This window comes from Branchiostoma lanceolatum, chromosome 11 (genome assembly GCF_035083965.1).
Source record: "Branchiostoma lanceolatum isolate klBraLanc5 chromosome 11, klBraLanc5.hap2, whole genome shotgun sequence".
Classification (NCBI taxonomy): domain Eukaryota; kingdom Metazoa; phylum Chordata; class Leptocardii; order Amphioxiformes; family Branchiostomatidae; genus Branchiostoma; species Branchiostoma lanceolatum.
Window position 1 is genome coordinate 9876349 of NC_089732.1, and position 17817 is coordinate 9894165.

Consider the following 17817-nt stretch of genomic DNA (forward strand, 5'->3'; position numbering starts at 1 on the left):
GTATGAAGATGGCTGCAACCCGCCATCTGGTCTTGCTCAGCCTCATTCTGGGCTCAGTGTTAGCATCCCAAACACAGGTTGGTTCCTCCTACTCGTCTTGTGATAGTTTTTCACTTACGTCACACGTGATAAGGACATGGAATATCACTTAGTTTGACAAGAAACCGCAAGTTTTGTACGTCAGATACAAAATTTTCATGGTCCGAACGGTGCACTTTCTCGCAAGTTCTCATGCACAAGGTGTACTATACTCTAGACGTCAAGTTGCACAGAATATTCAATAGATTACTGGGAAAACGACGAAGCAATGAAGTCCTAAACTACATCGTGCAACACATACACTTGTAGCATACTGTACAGGACAACAAACAGTCTAGTCGAAAATTTACTACATGTAGGTGCATCATATCAAGGACATTATGTAGTGGTCTTGATCATATCAAGTTTGTCAAGAATATGGAAGTTGAGTTTATTCACCAAGACCTGACCTGTCAATGTTATGCTTGTTGTTTAGGGTCTTTACCGGGGGGACTCTGAGGTTGATGAAGCACCACAGATTCGCCACAAGAGATCCGAAAACCTGCAAGAAATCGTCGAGGAGATGATAGAACTGTTAGAGGACATGGAGTCAAAATCATCACAGGTTAGTAGTGAACAGTATTTAAGTTAAAAAGTAAGGAATCTGATACCCCCTGCTACCTCTCCCATAAGATCATTGTTACTGGTTTGTTTCTTTGTTTCTTTCTTTGTTTGGTTTGTTTGTTCAAGTCCTTTCACAACCTACGGCTAATGTAACCATGCCGAAAAGAATTCCGATACCGAATAAATCAACATACTCATATAGGACAATCATGATTTTAGGATGATAGAATGGTCATGGCTGAATCGACGGTCAAGCCAAACGCAGGCTGGAAGGAGGATGAGTGGTCAGAGAGTTCCAGCCGGGGCATTTCGGACTCGACGGTCAAACCAAACGCAGGCTGGAAGGAGGACGAGTGGTCAGAGAGTTCCAGTCGGGGCATTCCGGACGAGGATGACCTGATGGACCAGGACATGCGCTGGTGTGACAGCGAGGGCGACTCAGCTGGACGGAGCTGGATGACGTTCGATCACGAAGAACCGAATCAACTTAAGAAGGTACATGTGTGTGTAAGTTATTGGTGGCTGTAGTGGCTTTTAAAACAAGAAACGTCTTATTCAGCGATATATCAAGCAATTCAGTTCATTCTATTAGTAGCATGCGACTTATTCCGAAGCTAGTGTTTTGTTTTTCATAGTTCACGAGCAGAGGAGCTTTCTTTCTCAAAATATTCCGAGGCCAGGCCCATGTTATATTTCTTAATGTGATCTGTGATGAACTGAGTCCGTTTGCAATATGATTAGAGATATACTAAGACGATCCTAGGGCCAGAGTTCGATCCTAGGAGTCGACTCCAGCTCGGACATGTTGTAAGGGATTGCATTCGTCATTTCGGATGGTGACGTAAATCGGCGGCCCCGTGTGTGAAGGAGCTTCAGGCATTAGCTTCAGGCATTAGCTTAAAAACGCGAGCCGTAGCGAAGCCGCATTGCGCTACCACTAGCTACTTGAAAAAGCACAATGCTTCACCTCAAACGAGGATTTCTTGAAACGAAAAAAAAAATTGATTTTTGTTGTTGTTGCTGTTGTCCCACAGGGATTGTTGGAGCGCCGTGAGATCATTCCGGGATGGAACGACAAGTCCCGATGTGACCACCACGAGTGTTTCAAAGATATCAAGGTCAGTAAACACGTAAGATATCTTGCAATGGGGAAGAAATGCCGAGAAAATGTATTCCCTGAGACATGACAACTTACCACCAGGTCGCATACGTCGTATGGTCGTCGTACGATCTCCAACTTCGTGCATGTGTCAAAATTCAACCGTCTTGGAGCCTTGTTGAGCTCAGTTCTGTCACAGCCTGCTTAAAAAATCTACAGCTTCAAAATCATTTGACCTACGACGAATGTGACCGCGCTGATTTTACGACATGCATGTTATCTGCAGCAAACCACCGCCAACTACACGATACCTTCCGGTGACTTTCAGAGACAAATTGTCAATGTACCAGTGTCTATCACATGGAAGCTTTGAAAGCTCAGCTCGTGAATTTTGGATACATCGAATAATCATCTAACTTAAGTAATTGTGGCACTCTGCTTGCACTCTGCTTGCACTCAGCTAAGGGGTTCGCACGATCACATCCACATTTCAGTTGTTCTTGTGTTTTGTTTGTTTGAGTTGTATTTTGTACCTCGTCCAGACTTGGCCGGCTGTTCCCTACTACCTTCTGAATGATGCCAACTTCCTTATTGACTGGCCAACGAGGTATCTCAGGATATTCTACATCTTCAACTACAACTTTGTAAGTTTCATATGTCTTTAACTCGATCTGTAAGTATTTAGCAGCCACCAGTGCCATGCCCACGCCACAAAGTATTGACGACCCACTGTCCCTAAGGCGTCAGGCGATGAGACATTTACTTTCCCTTAGCATTGTGCAGTCAAGGAGTGACATGTGCGTACAAGGGTGCTATGATATATGTTTTCTTTCTGTGTCAACAGAACACACCCGATAAATCATAGGTTCTGGCCACTGTACGGCACTGGTAATTAACGTCTTCTGTTTTGTGTAATTTTTAAAGACTTCCATCTTTTGTTTTGTGACACAGCATACCCGATGAATCATAGGTTCGGGCCATTAACTAACGTCTAATGTTCTGTGTCATCATTTGTGTGAAAAAAAAACCTAGCCTCTTTTGTTTGTGTGACGCCTTCTACGTTCTACCCGAATGCACAAGAAGATCTGGGTCCTATGAAAACATTATGTAGTATATGTAATTATATATGATTATGAATGATTATATAATTATATATGATTATGTATGATTATACATAATTATTCAAATATGATTGTATATGATTATAATTATCACATATTTATTATCAATATATGCTCCTTCGGTTAGAGCTGTTTTGTCAAAACAGCATACCCGATAAATTATAGGTTCTAGCCATTGCACGACACTGTTAACTAACATCTTCAGCTAACGTCTTCTGTTTTGAGTCATCATATGTGTGGAAAAAAACTAACATCTTTTGTTTTGTGTAACGCCTTCTGCGTTTCACCAAAATGCACAAGAATATCTGGGCTTCCTCTGAGTGTTTGAATGATATGACGATTGTATCAAGATTCCCTTTGAACGCTAAGGTTTACTATGTCTTTGTACCAGTTATTCTGACGCACTTCGATACTGTTACTACGAACACTTTCAATGCACTTTAGGTTGTTTCAAGGAGGTTTAAAATCTAAACCTCCTTGGTTGTTTTTAAGCTCCTGTTAAAATATTCGAGAAGATCTTTTCCGAATTGTGGGTTAGCGCAGCTGATCTCCAGTGTTTGTACGCCATTATGTGTACATGTTACAAATGTGCAACAAAACATTCTAGACATTGAATTGTACGAAATGTTGTATGTTGTATGAAGTATCATTCATTCATAATTCCATATGTTTGCTCACGTGCATTCACAGTATACTATGATGGACAAGAACATAACCGCAATAGAGGACTGGGCAACGGAAGCTATTTCAATCATTGACAAGGTAAGTAGAGAAGTCTGACGAGGAAGTGTTTGAAAGATATAATTTGAATTTTCCGTCACGGAGTTTCCAAGCCTTAAATTTGATGATGACTATATACTGTGTAACACTTGACCCTCTTAGACATCATTACAAACATCTACAACTGCTTATGATTAGAAGTCCACTTTTGAACAACAAATGTAGAAGTTCAAGTTTGGTCTTTTGCACACGCTGATAATGAATTGAATAACGTTAAAATGAAATGCAATATTTATTTCCTATTTCCGAGTTGTACATTGGTTAATCTGAAAAATGAGCATCGGCTATGCTCCGAGCATGTACAAAGATTTCAATCAATACATTGGCTTTTCGTCTTCAACTCAGGCTTATAAAACGATCAACTTCCGCGTGCTGCTGGTCGGAGTGAAGGTCTTGACGGAGCGCTGGCCGGGAGAAGGCCCCAAACCAAACTACAACGACTATCTGAAACCAAAAGTGCGAGAGTACGTTTGGAACACCATCAGGCCCGAGAAGACTTTCCATACTGCTGTTTACATAGCGTAGGTTTTCTCTTAAGTCTAATTACAAGTTTAGCCTGGTATGTGTAGGAGCATAGTTGCCAGACAAATAGACTAACCCCATTTGAGTTCTTTTCCTGACATAGGTTTCGGCTTCATTCCATTGGATCGCGTTGGGGTTGCCAAGCATATAAATCATTGACATGTTTTCTTTAAAGTAACTGTGACGTGAAATTTCCTCCATCGTTCACATAAAAAAATGGTCTTTACTGAAAACATCTCTGAAATATTTAAAGCAATTTTCTACAGTGTGGTCTTTGGTACGTATCAGTAACGGGTCGTGACGTCACAGAAATGACTCCTAGCCATACTAGCTAATGCTAATATTAGCAGGCCACATTGAATACAGTCGTGTCAATAAGCCAAAGGTCTGTAATTCTCAGCGATGACAGTCAGGAGACTACTATGAACGGATGACGAAGACTCTCGCGTCTGTGCGCATCCTTACAACATAGACTTCATTGTAATGTTCCAACACATGATGGTGACTTTGTCGATCCCTTTCAGCGGTCCCCCGCACTGGGATGCAGTTTACGCCGGCGCCGGTATGGGGCATCTCTGTAAAGTCAACGGAATGAACGATTTTCCTTATGTGATGGCGGTAAGTTTTCTTTGCAAAAAAAGGGGTGAATTGAGCAACTGCCAACAGCAGCCTAAAACTTCGCTGTATTAAGAATACATGTTCTTTTCTCTTTACAGAACAGATAACAGTTGTTTACTTATCATGAGGTAGATCTAGCAAACTAGAGCTACCAAATTTCTCTGTTCGTTTATCGAACACTTTTGTATGGCTGTCCGGAAGAAATTTCAAACATTTCACTGTTTTTGTACAGGTCGCAAGCAGCAAAAGACCTGTAAGCCACTACTGGAATGCGCACGAGATTGGTCATGAGTTTCGCAATGGTCACAATTTTGGTCAGTCAACATCTCTTAAATCTTTGCCAACGCTGTGTAGCTTTAAACACATAGATAACCTATGTCCTACCAAAGTTCACCGAATGGTGTAGAGGATAAAAGTTCCATGTTTATCTCTCCTTTGTAAGTTTACGGTTTCATAATGATGACTCCCTTTGTCCCCTGTCGTCTAGCCTCCATAGCAGGCTCTTTGGGCCTTTTTGGGGCTCATAATGCTAACAATTTTTGCTGATGACTTCTTCTTGTACTGGGTCGTTTGTGCAGCCGACTCGTAACCAATAGTTTCTGTTACGGGTCGGCTGCACAAACGACTCACTACAGCAAGAAGTCATCAGCAAAAAGTGTACGGTCCCAAAAAAAGGCCCAGAGAACCTGCTATGGAGGCTACCCGATGTCTGCAGCTGTATTCATAGATGTTTTTGAATTAGATCCTAGCGACGACGGAAGTTCTATCTGTCCAGCAAAGCGACTTTTCGGGACTAAATGTGTGATGGGAGGAAACAGGTTAGTACTAGGATTCTACTGACTTTGCCAGGACAGAACTCGGTTTTATTTCACTTCATTCAATTGATATTGACAGTGTTGTTGGCGCATTTCTTGATCCGACGTCTTGTGCAAACCACACAACAAAAACTTCTGAACTTTTCTCTCAGTTATCCGACGACCTTCAGCAGTACGTTCATTGACAAGATCAAAGCAACTAACTACAGCTGCATGTCAGACAAGCCGCCACAGGTACATCCCATCTTTGAATGTAAAAAAAAAAAAGGTAGCTCAACGTCTTGTTGCAATTTTCAAGTCAAGTCATGTCGAGCCAAGGCCTTTATTTTCATTACGAACATCCTGCCTGTTGCCTTTACTAAAGAGAACCGGTATTGAGCTCTCAAGATGACATTACCCATCGCATCGCAATCCATGATAACAGTTACTGTCCTGTACATTGCATCAAGTCTGTGAAGCCTTAAACTGGTACATATCCATAACAGATCTAAAAGTTGTCACCGTATTAGGTAGCCGGGGTATCTCTTTGACATAGTTTTGGTCCGAATGAAAAAGTGGTCTGACCGGATGATCGCTCTGTTCACAGGAGGACGTCTTCAGGTGTGGAAACGGGATCCTTGATGCAGGGGAGGAGTGTGATTGCGGGAACAGCCAGGTTAGAGAGGTTTCATTTTTGCAATGGATAGCACTATCGCAAATGGGAAACTACACAGTATGTTTTATCCCATTAACGAATGTATATTACTTTTGTTTCATTGATCCAATTCCTGTTAAAACTCGACAAGCGATCGTCAGAAGAACTACAAATTAAAGTCGCGTGCATTTTGACATAGTTGCTGAAAATGTTTCGAAATCTTCGAAATGATTCCTCTTATTTCTTACCATACATGCTAGATATTGTAATTTACCAGTTTCACTTGTTTCTACAGAGTTGTATAACCAGCGACCCCTGTTGTGACGGTCAAATCTGCAAGTTGAAGCAAAACGCGGAGTGCAGCGCTAACAACCCGTGCTGCAAGAACTGTAAGGTGGACCTCAGCAGCTGTTCGGATGACATCATGGGGAGAGTAAAACGTGCGGCAGCTCCCCCTCAAATCAGTGAGTATGAAAACATCATATTGACACTCTGGTAAAATATTGTTTCTTTTTTCAGAGAGGATATGGAAGTATGATACACCACACATTGGTTAAGACTCAATCCAGGCTCAAATAAGGTTTTAAGAGACTGAATAACGTTGTAAAATAAGGTTCTTACCACACAACCATACAGACACATGGTGGACGTTTAAGTAACTCCACAGCTACCGTCTTGAGCAGAGATTGAATTGACTCTACTTCTACTTACCGCAAGGTGGCGTTGTGGCAAGGATGCGGTCCCAAACGTGACTGAGTCTATCCCCTGTCGTCTCAATTCACGACTGGTGATTGCATGCATGGTTGTGATAGGAAACTTATTTTGCAATAACCAACCAACCTGATAACGTTGGATTGCCCCGGTTATCATTAGTTACTAGAAGCTGTTGGACGGGGTGTTTCATGGTGAAGCTTTGTGGAAGAAAAGTAATCATTATGTTCTTTATCACATTATCTACAACACTAACAGGAAAGAATGGCTAAAATGATTTTTTTCCCTCTAAAATTAGAATCGTACAATCGTGTAGACATCCCACCTGGAGTACTGGCGCCATTTCCGGCCGGGACCACCACCCCAATGAACCGGGTCTTTAATTGGCTGTTTGAGGCACCAGCGGGTCTGCGTGTTACACTGTGGCTGGCCATTCCTCCGTTAGTAAGTACACTTTTACAGTTTCGAATAAACAAACCCATGTACAGACATTTAACGCTGTACGTCTTTACGTGTGTTTGAACAGTAGGTCTAGGTCCGAATAGTTCCGTAGACAGTCATGGCAGTACATAGAACGTAAGAGAATTGGATGTGCAAAAAGAAGTAAAAGAACAGCAGGCACCAGCACGTCGGCAGAACGTAATGCACATGAAATAATTGGCCTGCTATTTAAACCTATTGAATTTACCGAGTCTCTTTCGTTCTCTTTTGTCAACGTTGCATCAAAGTAAAAGCCGGTGCATAAGATATGTCTTTGGACACAACTAAATGAACCTATATCCGAGATATTGATCTTAAATACACGAACACGACCTTAAACGCTTCCTTTTTACAAACGTGCTGGTCAGTATATGGTCAAAATACCCGACGAATACAGAAACGTCGGTAGAAAAAAGCTGTGTTCCTTAGCCCATGATAAAAAGTCTAAAATCTGATCGCAGAATGATTAAAAGCTTGTATTTTTTTCAAGCAGAGGATGAAAAACACCTGATTTACAACGGATTGTGTTACTTAATGATATTTTTTTCCCGCGCAGTCGTCAAAATCTTTTGATGTTGGGATAGGTTGTCCGTTTGACTGGATTGAGGTTCGGGATGGCGAACATACGACGTCACCAGTTGTCGGCCGCTTCTGCACTCCAACAAGAAAGCCAATAGTGTACGTAGGGTGATTTGTTAAAGCTATTCGTTACCTGAAGTGTTGTTCATGTGATCGCGTTTTGTCTCCTCATTTATCTAAGCATTTCTGATAACGGATACAGGTTACCCGTGGGTAAAGGTGAACTAGCGTTGATACCTAAATGACACCTTAGTTGCTGTAGATAACCACACTAACCTCCACTAGGCCTTCCTATGTGGATATAGAATTCGGCAAAATATGTGTAGGGTAAGTGATTGGTCAGGAGAGTCAGTCCACGGAGCAAATGCTACCCTGTCGTGTCCAAACTCCCCAGTCCCCAAGCTAATTTTTTTCTCCCTTCAGCAAGCGTACTAGTAGTTAGTCTGATGGATACTAAACTAAGAAATACGCCAGTAAACGTGCTGGGCTACTTTTCTGGATTGCCAATGCAACTATTGACATTCGGTGATCAGCTGGAATGTAATGTCGCAAAAAAAGAAAAAAGAAAGACGCAGCTCAACAGTTATTACGTTCTTTGTAGCTTCACTTGTTCATTTTCACGCCTATGGGGATTATGGTATCTCACATCGACATAATCGAAGAATACTTCATTTCTGTTTCAGTTCGTCAGGTACGAAGCTCCTAGTCACCTTCAGAAGTGACAATTCGTTTGACAGCCATTTCCTCATGAAGTACTCTTTCTTCAGCACGGCCAAGTCAGGTAAAGTCATCATCCACTCCTCAAAAACAAACACAAAAACAAGCAAACACACACACACACACACACACACACACACACACACACACACACACATACACACACACACACACATACACAAACAAACAATAATTCAGCAACAGAGATTCCATATTCTTCAGGTAGCAACCATTTTTCATGAAAAAGGGTTGGCTTAAAACTGCTTTGAAATTCATAGAATTAAGGCTTAAATGAGCATACTAGTACTGGGTGATATATAATTGGTAAACATTTTGAGTAAAAACGCTGTTGTTCATATTTATGGGGGAATACCCATTTCAGTGAATCTTGTGTTTGTTTCTTTCCTGCAGGACAGAGATGGAGGGACGACGGCCGATGTGGATGGCAGTACCCTGCAGTTGCAGCAGCCTCTGGACAATGCGCACCTGATGGAGAGACTCCCTGCTGTTCAGGCGGCCGCTGCAGAAGCAAAGGTTACGACTGTACCTGCCTTGGCTGTGTCGACTACCGCAATTCTGACAATGAAGGTAGGTAAAAAACAAAACTAACCATTCGTAAATAATTTCATAAGGTTGGTTTATCAATTCAGCACAGCTGTCAGGTACGCAACGCTATTTTTCTTTACGCTTCTGCAGCTAGTCTGCTGCCATTATCAGGGCAAAGTGGGTCCATTTAGCGCGGATGAAGGCAACAGATCCCTACTACAGTACGAGAAAAATAAGGCTCTGTATCGAACTGAAAACTACGTTTAAACCTAAACCTTTAGCTGAAGATACAGATTAATGTTTGTTATAGAAGCATACGCAGGTCGGTCTCTTTAACAAATTGATTATATCTAAAGACTAAAGTAAAAAAGACGTACTTCCCTGTTCACAAAGTGCCAGATATGCTCTGAGATAGTGTTGGTCAATTTAGTCTAGGCTCTGCGTATATGACATACCTATGTGAAGGTGACAAAACATGATGTAGTCATCTAAAATGGGGAATCATGTCTATTCCTGTCCTTAGGTATGCCGACCAATCCTGCGTCAGCGATCGAGCTACAGAGTTTGGGCGGTGGTACGTATATTTAACGATTATCTAACAAAGCAATTCATTCTAATGTCGTATACAACATGGTAAATGACAGACATGTATCATACATTCATACATTATAGAAATGTATCATATGCGAAGCTTGTGAGCTTGTAACTATTAACTGATAATCTTTCATTCAATGTGTTTGGTACATCAGGGCAAGGTCAAATATGTCGTGCGACCTTCGTAAGATCGCAAACTGAGGGAATCCCTGGAATAGTCATGCATGTGTCCTAAAAATTCTGTCTTGTTACGGAAATGGCTGTCTTAGATCCTTGTCGTCGGCTGGTTCTGTTAATCTCCAAGCAGATCTAACGGCTGCAAAGACCGTATCCAACTGGCAAAAGGAGTTTTTATTGCTCGGGTTGCAATAAAAAAAAGTCCTTTTGCCAGTTGGATTCGGTCTTTGCAGCCGTTAGATCTGCTTGGAGATTAGGTTCTGTCACAGTCTGTCGGAAAATTCTAGGACATCAAAATTGTACAACGACCATCGACGAATGTGACCGCTCCATTACTTTCACGTTCCAGCTGCAGTTCCCTAACAGCTGCAAAATTGCCATGAAAGTTATCTTATGATTATATTGTACTCAGAATGCTATGAAGACATGGGTGGAACCTACCGTGGAACGGCGAGTACGACCTTGTCCGGAAAAACCTGCCAGGCCTGGAGCTCTCAGACGCCGCACCAGCACAGCTTCAACCCGGCCACATATCCAAACCTCGGACTGGACAACAACTACTGCAGGAACCCGGACCTCAAAGTTCGGCCGTGGTGTCATAGCTCGGACCCAAAGAAGAAGTGGGAATACTGTATGCTATCCAAGTGCACTGGGCCTGCATCTAGAGCAGGTAAACACACCAAAGAAAGAGGGGCGGGTTGGTGGCGCTTGACATGTTTAAATATCATGATCAGGTAATGTCTGTTTTCTCTTCATTTGGAGACTAGGCCCGAACGGACTTTCCTAACAAATATAATCATCTCTTTCTATATTATTTGAGCTGACGATGTTAAAATCTTATCATATTATTTCCGCAGATGGCTGGAAGAATAGTAGAAATTGCCAGAAAGAGTAAATAGTATCAAAAGGGAGTCGGCTTCGGATAGAGGGACAATTGGCCATCTCACAAGTCTTAGCATTTACTCTATCTGGCAAATTTCTACTATTTTTCCAACCATCTGTGGAGCCTAGTAGAGGCTAGGATACATCCAGAAATGAAAGCTGCAGACAGAATCTGATAGATAACAATTTTCCTCCAACTTTTGACAGACCACATGTACGTGGGCTGCTACAAAGACTCCCCGAGTCGGACGTTTCCGGGTGGCAAACTTCAGGATCCCAGGAAGATGACATCCGGTTTTTGCATCAACCACTGCAGTGGGCTGGGGTACAGCTACGCAGGTAACATCTACTGACATATTTCACCGGGGTACGTAATTCCGCCACCCTTAGAAGATACGTCCAAAAAGATATCAACCCCACGCCCCCTATATAATACACCACCGTATATCTACCGTACATACCTGGGGGGTGCTGCACTAGAGATCTTTGAAACCCACTGTTTTTCAAAGTGGCGGATTTATGTAACCAGGCGGATTAATGTTATTGGCAGTTAGAACACCAACTCTTCACACAAACCAAACTGTTTGGACAGACATTAGATATGAATGAACTTGATCAAATATTGCTACAGCCCAGAGATGTCAGAAAGTCCCAAGTCTTTTTTTGTTGCTATCTTTATGCTTCATATTTTTTTACTTCTACAGCGACTCAGTACACTTATTCATGTTTTTGCGGCAATGAGGCCAACTTCGCCCAACTGGAGCCCGCGCGGCCGGAGTCCGAATGTAACCGCCCGTGTGCAGGTAACATGGAGGAGAGATGTGGAGGTACCTGGAGGAACTCTGTCTATAAGATACCATCGACATCGGGTAGGTCTACTGAGCCTGACTACCAGCCTTTTTAGCTTTCGTCCGCTCCCCGCGGACGCAGGCTAAGGTCTACTGGCGTGGTCTCTTTTGTCACCACGTAGCGAGGACGGGAGGCCGCTTAAAGTTTGAATCTCCTCTCCCTTAAGCCCCGGTTACACAGCCTACACATGGCCCCGACCACCAGCCAACTAAGGTTTGACCAGTTTTAGATCAAGAGTAAAAATTGACTCCTAAACACACCCTGACCACTACTGACTTACTCCCAACCACCAGCCAACCCATTCCAGACCTCCCGTCCACAGCCGAATGTTTTCAAAATCTGAAAACACTCGGCTGGCGCAGCCGAACACGAGCCAACCTTACTGTCGAACCACTCCCAACCATGGTTGGGGCGGTGGTGGTGGGGTGGCTGGGGGGTGGTCGGGAGGCCATGTTTGGCTATGTGTAACCGGGCTTAAGTCAGAAACTAATAGTCTGGAGACGAACTCGAGAGTGAGGACTAACAGACCCAATAGGAGAAGAACCTTGTCAGTTACTAAGTCTGTTACACGTTTATCTAGGCTTTATACTAATGTCTATGATTTTGAAGTGATTCAAGTAGAAACAACTACATACGCTATCAAAGCTTGACACCCATTCTTGTATTGTCAGATGGATGGTCCTGTGGAGACGGTTTCAAGAAGTTTAAAGGCCGCTGCTACAAGGCGTTTACCGAGAAGAAGCCCAACGAAGAAGCAAAGAATGAGTGTGCAAGTACAGGAGGACGCCTGGCTGCACCTAAGACAGCCGAAATTCAGAGGTTTTTGGTGGAACTTGCTAAAATGAAAGTTGGGAATGGCCAGGCCGTGTGGATTGGGCTCCAGAGGGGAGAAGAGCAGGGGGTTTGGAAATACAGTGACGGTAGTACTTTGGGGGTAAGTCATATTTGAAAATATTGAATTTGGGACCGTTTCCTAGACAATTTATTTGTTCATTCAGACCCTTGACGTGCTATAGACTGGCACAATAGGGTAGCAAGTTTCCTTCCTATTTCAGTAGCAGAGGGTGTGTGTATTTCTACAGGGAGGGGTTGCTAGTCCTTCCCCTTTTCCGTCCCTTTAGAAAGACGAGTGTAGCTCCTACCGAAATCTCTTGTCCCGGAATTGAACCGGGGTCTCCCAGTTACCAACTAAATCAAGTAATTGGAACCAGGAGATCAAGTGGGGAACTGATACCAGTTGAGCTACAGGGAGATCCTTTCCAAGACAATTAGTGATTCTTTTAAACATGCAGATGCTGTTTTTATTTCATTTTGTCACAGGAATGTACTTACTCCAATTGGGCACCGGGTGAACCCAAGGTTAATGGTAATGCGAAATGCGGGCAGTACTGGGCCGGCAACAGTTACATGTGGGACGACACTTACTGCTCTGATGCAAAGGCATTCATATGTGAAACTGGTAAGTACATTTGTAGCTCACACAGGTATTGCATAGTGCCATGTTGATTTCGTTATATGGATGACATCTGCCCGCCCATCAATTCCCCCCCCCCCAAAAAAAACTTTTTTTCGAATTGCTATAGATTGTAGAAAGCAGCCACAGCAACTATATGCTGTAAATTCCAAAATAATATGTATGGAAACAGACAGTAGTGTTGTATAATGCCGAAGCCTTACACAGCGGGATACTGCCCTTGGTGCTGAAAGACCGGTTTTGCCAGCATAGAATGCCTTTATCACGTTACATAACATCATATTTGACAATTCTGTGTTGCTATATAGGCAACAGACCATTTGCCTATTGCTCACAGGTCATATTCTTTGCCTCTTATTTAGCTTTGAACAAAAGTAAAGTTCTAAGAGCGAATTATTTAGTTTGCTTTCCCGACAACCCAGGTCCACCAACATGCCCGGATGGCTACGAGAAATTCGGGGACACGTGCTACAAAGTCTTCACTGAGAGAAAGGCCTATCGCCTTGCCCATGCGGCATGTGCCAACGATGGAGGAACGCTGGCTGCTCCGAAGACAGCAGCTACAAACGCCCACCTGGCCAACATGGCCAAGTCAGCAGCAGGACGTGTGAACATGTGGATAGGCGTGGACAATCTCAACACAGGTGTCTTCAAGTACAGTGACGGCACCCCTTTGAAGGTAAGATACATGTGCTAGTAACTAGTAGTATCCTGTATTTGATGGCCTTGGTCTAAATCCTCCGTAGTAAAATACAGTAAATCTTTGCGGTGGTTTAATGTTTATGGTTTTGACTGATTCACCGTGAACTTGAAACCACTGGTGTTTTCATCACTGTACAGTATGTGATTTGTTACAAGGGAGAGGTGATAAAACGTTTAACCCTATATCTATTAGAACAATGTCTAATAGTCTGACAGCAATTAAAAAGCAACAGCTGCCCAATGTACTTGCGTGGTTTCCTAAGTTGTTGAACTGCATGGTTACTTACTTACAAGAGCATTCTTTTGAAATGACAGAACTGCAAGTTTACCAACTGGGCTCCAAATGAACCAGGAGACAGAGACTGTGTGCAGTTCTGGGCTGGCAAGGGTTACAAGTGGGACGACACTTACTGCACCGACCAAAAGATGTTCATCTGTCAGATTGGTAGGTAATGTTACATCTAACATGGGCAAAGTTTGGCTGTACAATTGTGATTGGTTGTGCAACAAAATCACATGATGTGGTCTGGGCTAAAGATCACATAGCACTAACATAATTCCCGCCACCCTGAAAAGATGCATCCAAACAGATCTCCAACCCAACGTCCCCCAGTATAAAGCACTCCTGTATAACTAAACTGTGCATACCTGGGGGTGCTGTACTAGACATCTCTCAAACCCACTGTTTTTCAAAGTGACGAATTTATGTGACCCGGTGGATTAATCATAATGGAGGTTAGCATCATGGCCAAAACCAAAATACATCAATTCATTTATTTTGTATATCTTAAAACAGTAATACACATGTATATACATAAAAATCTTTATCACCATACAGCATTGTCTATTATTCTAATTCTGATTTAGATAGACTGATGACTTTTTTGTCATTATTTGAATTCTATTTTGTCAAAGGCCATTATTGTAGATCCAGAGTTGTTGCTTTTTCAGCAAACTTGTTATTGCGATAATATCTACATAACTGATATGTATTTTGAAATGTATTTTTTTTCTTCTAAAACACAGGACCAGGAGACAGTGCTGGCTGCTGCTAAGCCTGTCTATACTTGGTACGTTTTTCTACTATCTTTTTTTCTATAGCTTAATAACTCACTAAATTATATTGACTACCTGATTTTATAGTATAGGATACAAATCCTAAAAGCTGCAGCACCATGCATAGAAAGGCACCTTGGTGAGGGGGGGGGCACATAATCAAACTTGTCCTGCACTTTACCAAATTGAATATACTAAATAATTATGGACATAACAAATATCATGAATATTCTTTCACAAGTTCTTCACCTGTCCACAAAAGACAAAAAAATATGACCTTCTTGGCAAAAGTAATAGCTCGTTATTGAATAAATCCTTCCTGTCTGTTGTTAAAGCCCCTGTCATACAGCATGAAATACTCTAAATGACATTTGCTCTAAACGAGATCTAAATGAAATTTTGGGAAGTGATATGCCAACAGTGTTCACATCACATGATTTTACAGGATCATCCGATGTTTGCAGATCTTTGACCAAACAGTACATTTTCAGGCGAAAATATGAGCAACACTGTCGATTTAAAAAAATCGTAACCTTCTGGTGATCAACAAATATGGCTGAAGCTCGTTGACTGTGTGACAGGGTCTTAACATCTAATCCAGATTCTGGTACAAACCAAACTCTGTTCTTTTGTGTCTGATTCAGGTCGGAGGAACAAACTACTGACCTGACGACTAGTGACTACTGACGGTATAACTGACCTGATCATCATCAGATGACTACTGAGGCTCCACAGCCTTAATTTCATCTCTTGTAAGCGTAAGCATATATTATCAAGACATGCATTGCAAGTGACACAACAAAGTTTTGAGCCACAGGTTAAGAAGTAAATTAGCACCTTTACATGTCATAGCTGGACAAATCAGACATTGTAATCAGTGGAAGTATGGTAACGTTACAATCCTATACATATACAATTAGTTGTTGTTATTGTCATTGTCAATTAGTATTCATTTGTCATTGTCAACTAGTACTTCTGCTACTTGCCTTTCTGCCTCAAACTGTGAAGAACAAGCCTAAAATGAAAGAAGTTAAGTTAAATGTGAAACCTTGAATTTCTTGTTCTCATTAATATCGTTCTTATTTAGGTATCTGGGTTCTATTGTACAAGTATGTTGCTAAGGTTTACGTTTATGTACTTTTGATGATCATAAGTTACTAACATGTTGTGAGCAATCGACGTAGATGTGGGAGTCAAGACAAAGATATATTACTAGTCTAAGATTACTGTAAATGCCAAAATGTTAATGGTGGTTTTACACGTATGTTCGCGGTTTTCGTGGTAAGCTCTTTGCTGCAAACTTAAAACAATTGCAACATTTTTTTAGTCCTGTCCCCTTGTCTACTATTGTCTCAAACGCAAACTTAAAACCACTGCGAACACTGCATTATTTTACAGTATTCTATTGATTCTTGATGTGGGCAAATAAAGCAAAATAATGGTAGATGTTAAGAAGGTCCAATTTGGTACTTTTAAATCTTTCATGATTAAGTCATTTAGAACTGACATTTTCCTCGTCATAGCAGCACAATGCTGGACAAAAACAAAATTATCTTCCTTCTTTTAAAAGTGTTGATCTCTTTATCATAATCTGTAATGTGAAATTGCTTATCATAATTACACTTGGTTTTTTTAGCAATATCAAACATTATCAGTTAAGAAAAACAGATAGAAAATGTGAAAGATTCTAAAGACTTTTTGAATCAAAATGACCAGTGTGCAGATATAATAAATGGTTGTTTAAATTTATAATGACAAATTCATATGTCATCACACTGAAGAACTTACAAAAGAAATCTCGTAAAACACTCTATTAGGACATTAGTAGCAGTAATGACTTGACTGAATAAGATTTGGCAATATTCTCCAATTCAAAACACTGAAGGATGATTTTATAGAGAGCAGGAAACTGCTGGAATTCTTTCTTACTAACAACTAAATATTATTATATGGTGACTATGAAAACTACTTTTTAAAACATAATAGGAAGGATATATATCATATAGTATACATATAAGGGGATAGTTTGTGACACTTCTTTAAGAAAGTGAATGGAGATTTTTGGTGATCAAATAAAGGCTACAATATGGGAATGAAAAATGTCAGTCTCAGTTATTGTAAGCATAACATATAAATACATTAATATATAAAGTCCATTGGTTGCTCGTGAAATCACTAAAATCAGCTGACAATTGGACATCTGCATGTAGACTATGATACATCTTCCATATGTTGAACCCAGCAAAAAGATTGTCATCGATAAAGCACAATTGGTCAGGGTGGAGATTTTGATCTGGTAGAGTCGGCGATTGTACCAGTAGAGATCCCGGTGACAGAGACTTCGATTGGGATCTCTGTCTACAGAAACTCTGATGCTAGGAATGTGTTAGAGAAGTCTCCCAATTATTAATCCTAAATTTCAAGCCACTCCATTGGTCTAAAGTGACCGGAATTAAAGTTTAAAAGTATAGATTCACAGACTCCGATCAGGATCTCTACCGGTAGAATTCCAGATTCTGCCAGATTACACTTTGTCTCCAACTGACGTGTGTAATATTGTCTATCATGAAATTCAACTGCTCACATATAGCAGCATCTGATGCCTGTTGTCTTCCTTTGTCACAGAAACGGACACATCTAAGTGTTAGCTGTGTTGCTTGCAGGGGTTTGGTGGGACAAAGTGTGATGTCACTGAACCGGTAATCTTGGTCAAACACTGGTAACAGATGTTAGCACGACAGGACCAGCACTGAAATAAACACAATTGGAAAACATTAAAAATGATACATTTCTGAAAGAAATAACAGTTATTTAGAATT

The 17817-nt window shown here is 41.4% G+C and overlaps 2 protein-coding genes across 4 annotated transcripts in view; one reads left to right on the plus strand and one right to left on the minus strand.

Moving 5' to 3' along the window:
* LOC136445226 (uncharacterized) lies at positions 1-15721 on the plus strand. The gene is made up of 27 exons (XM_066443096.1): positions 1-77; positions 515-643; positions 862-1137; positions 1677-1760; positions 2284-2385; positions 3553-3624; positions 3988-4163; positions 4689-4782; positions 5015-5096; positions 5525-5600; positions 5750-5831; positions 6184-6252; positions 6527-6695; positions 7241-7386; positions 7979-8100; positions 8685-8782; positions 9130-9306; positions 9788-9838; positions 10448-10705; positions 11125-11256; positions 11622-11786; positions 12438-12700; positions 13087-13225; positions 13663-13919; positions 14258-14387; positions 14969-15012; positions 15643-15721. Exons 1-26 carry the CDS (start codon positions 3-5, stop codon positions 14995-14997), a joined length of 3453 nt encoding a protein of 1150 aa, XP_066299193.1. The 5' UTR covers positions 1-2; the 3' UTR covers positions 14998-15012; positions 15643-15721.
* The window catches only part of LOC136445232 (E3 ubiquitin-protein ligase RNF14-like), a 15174-nt gene continuing 12054 nt past the window's right edge, over positions 14698-17817 (minus strand). For all 3 annotated transcript variants that reach the window (XM_066443109.1, XM_066443108.1, XM_066443107.1), the window contains one exon: positions 14698-17747. In XM_066443109.1, coding sequence (XP_066299206.1) covers positions 17643-17747 — 105 coding nt within the window. In that variant the 3' untranslated portion in view covers positions 14698-17642. The remainder of the gene's footprint in view (positions 17748-17817) is intronic.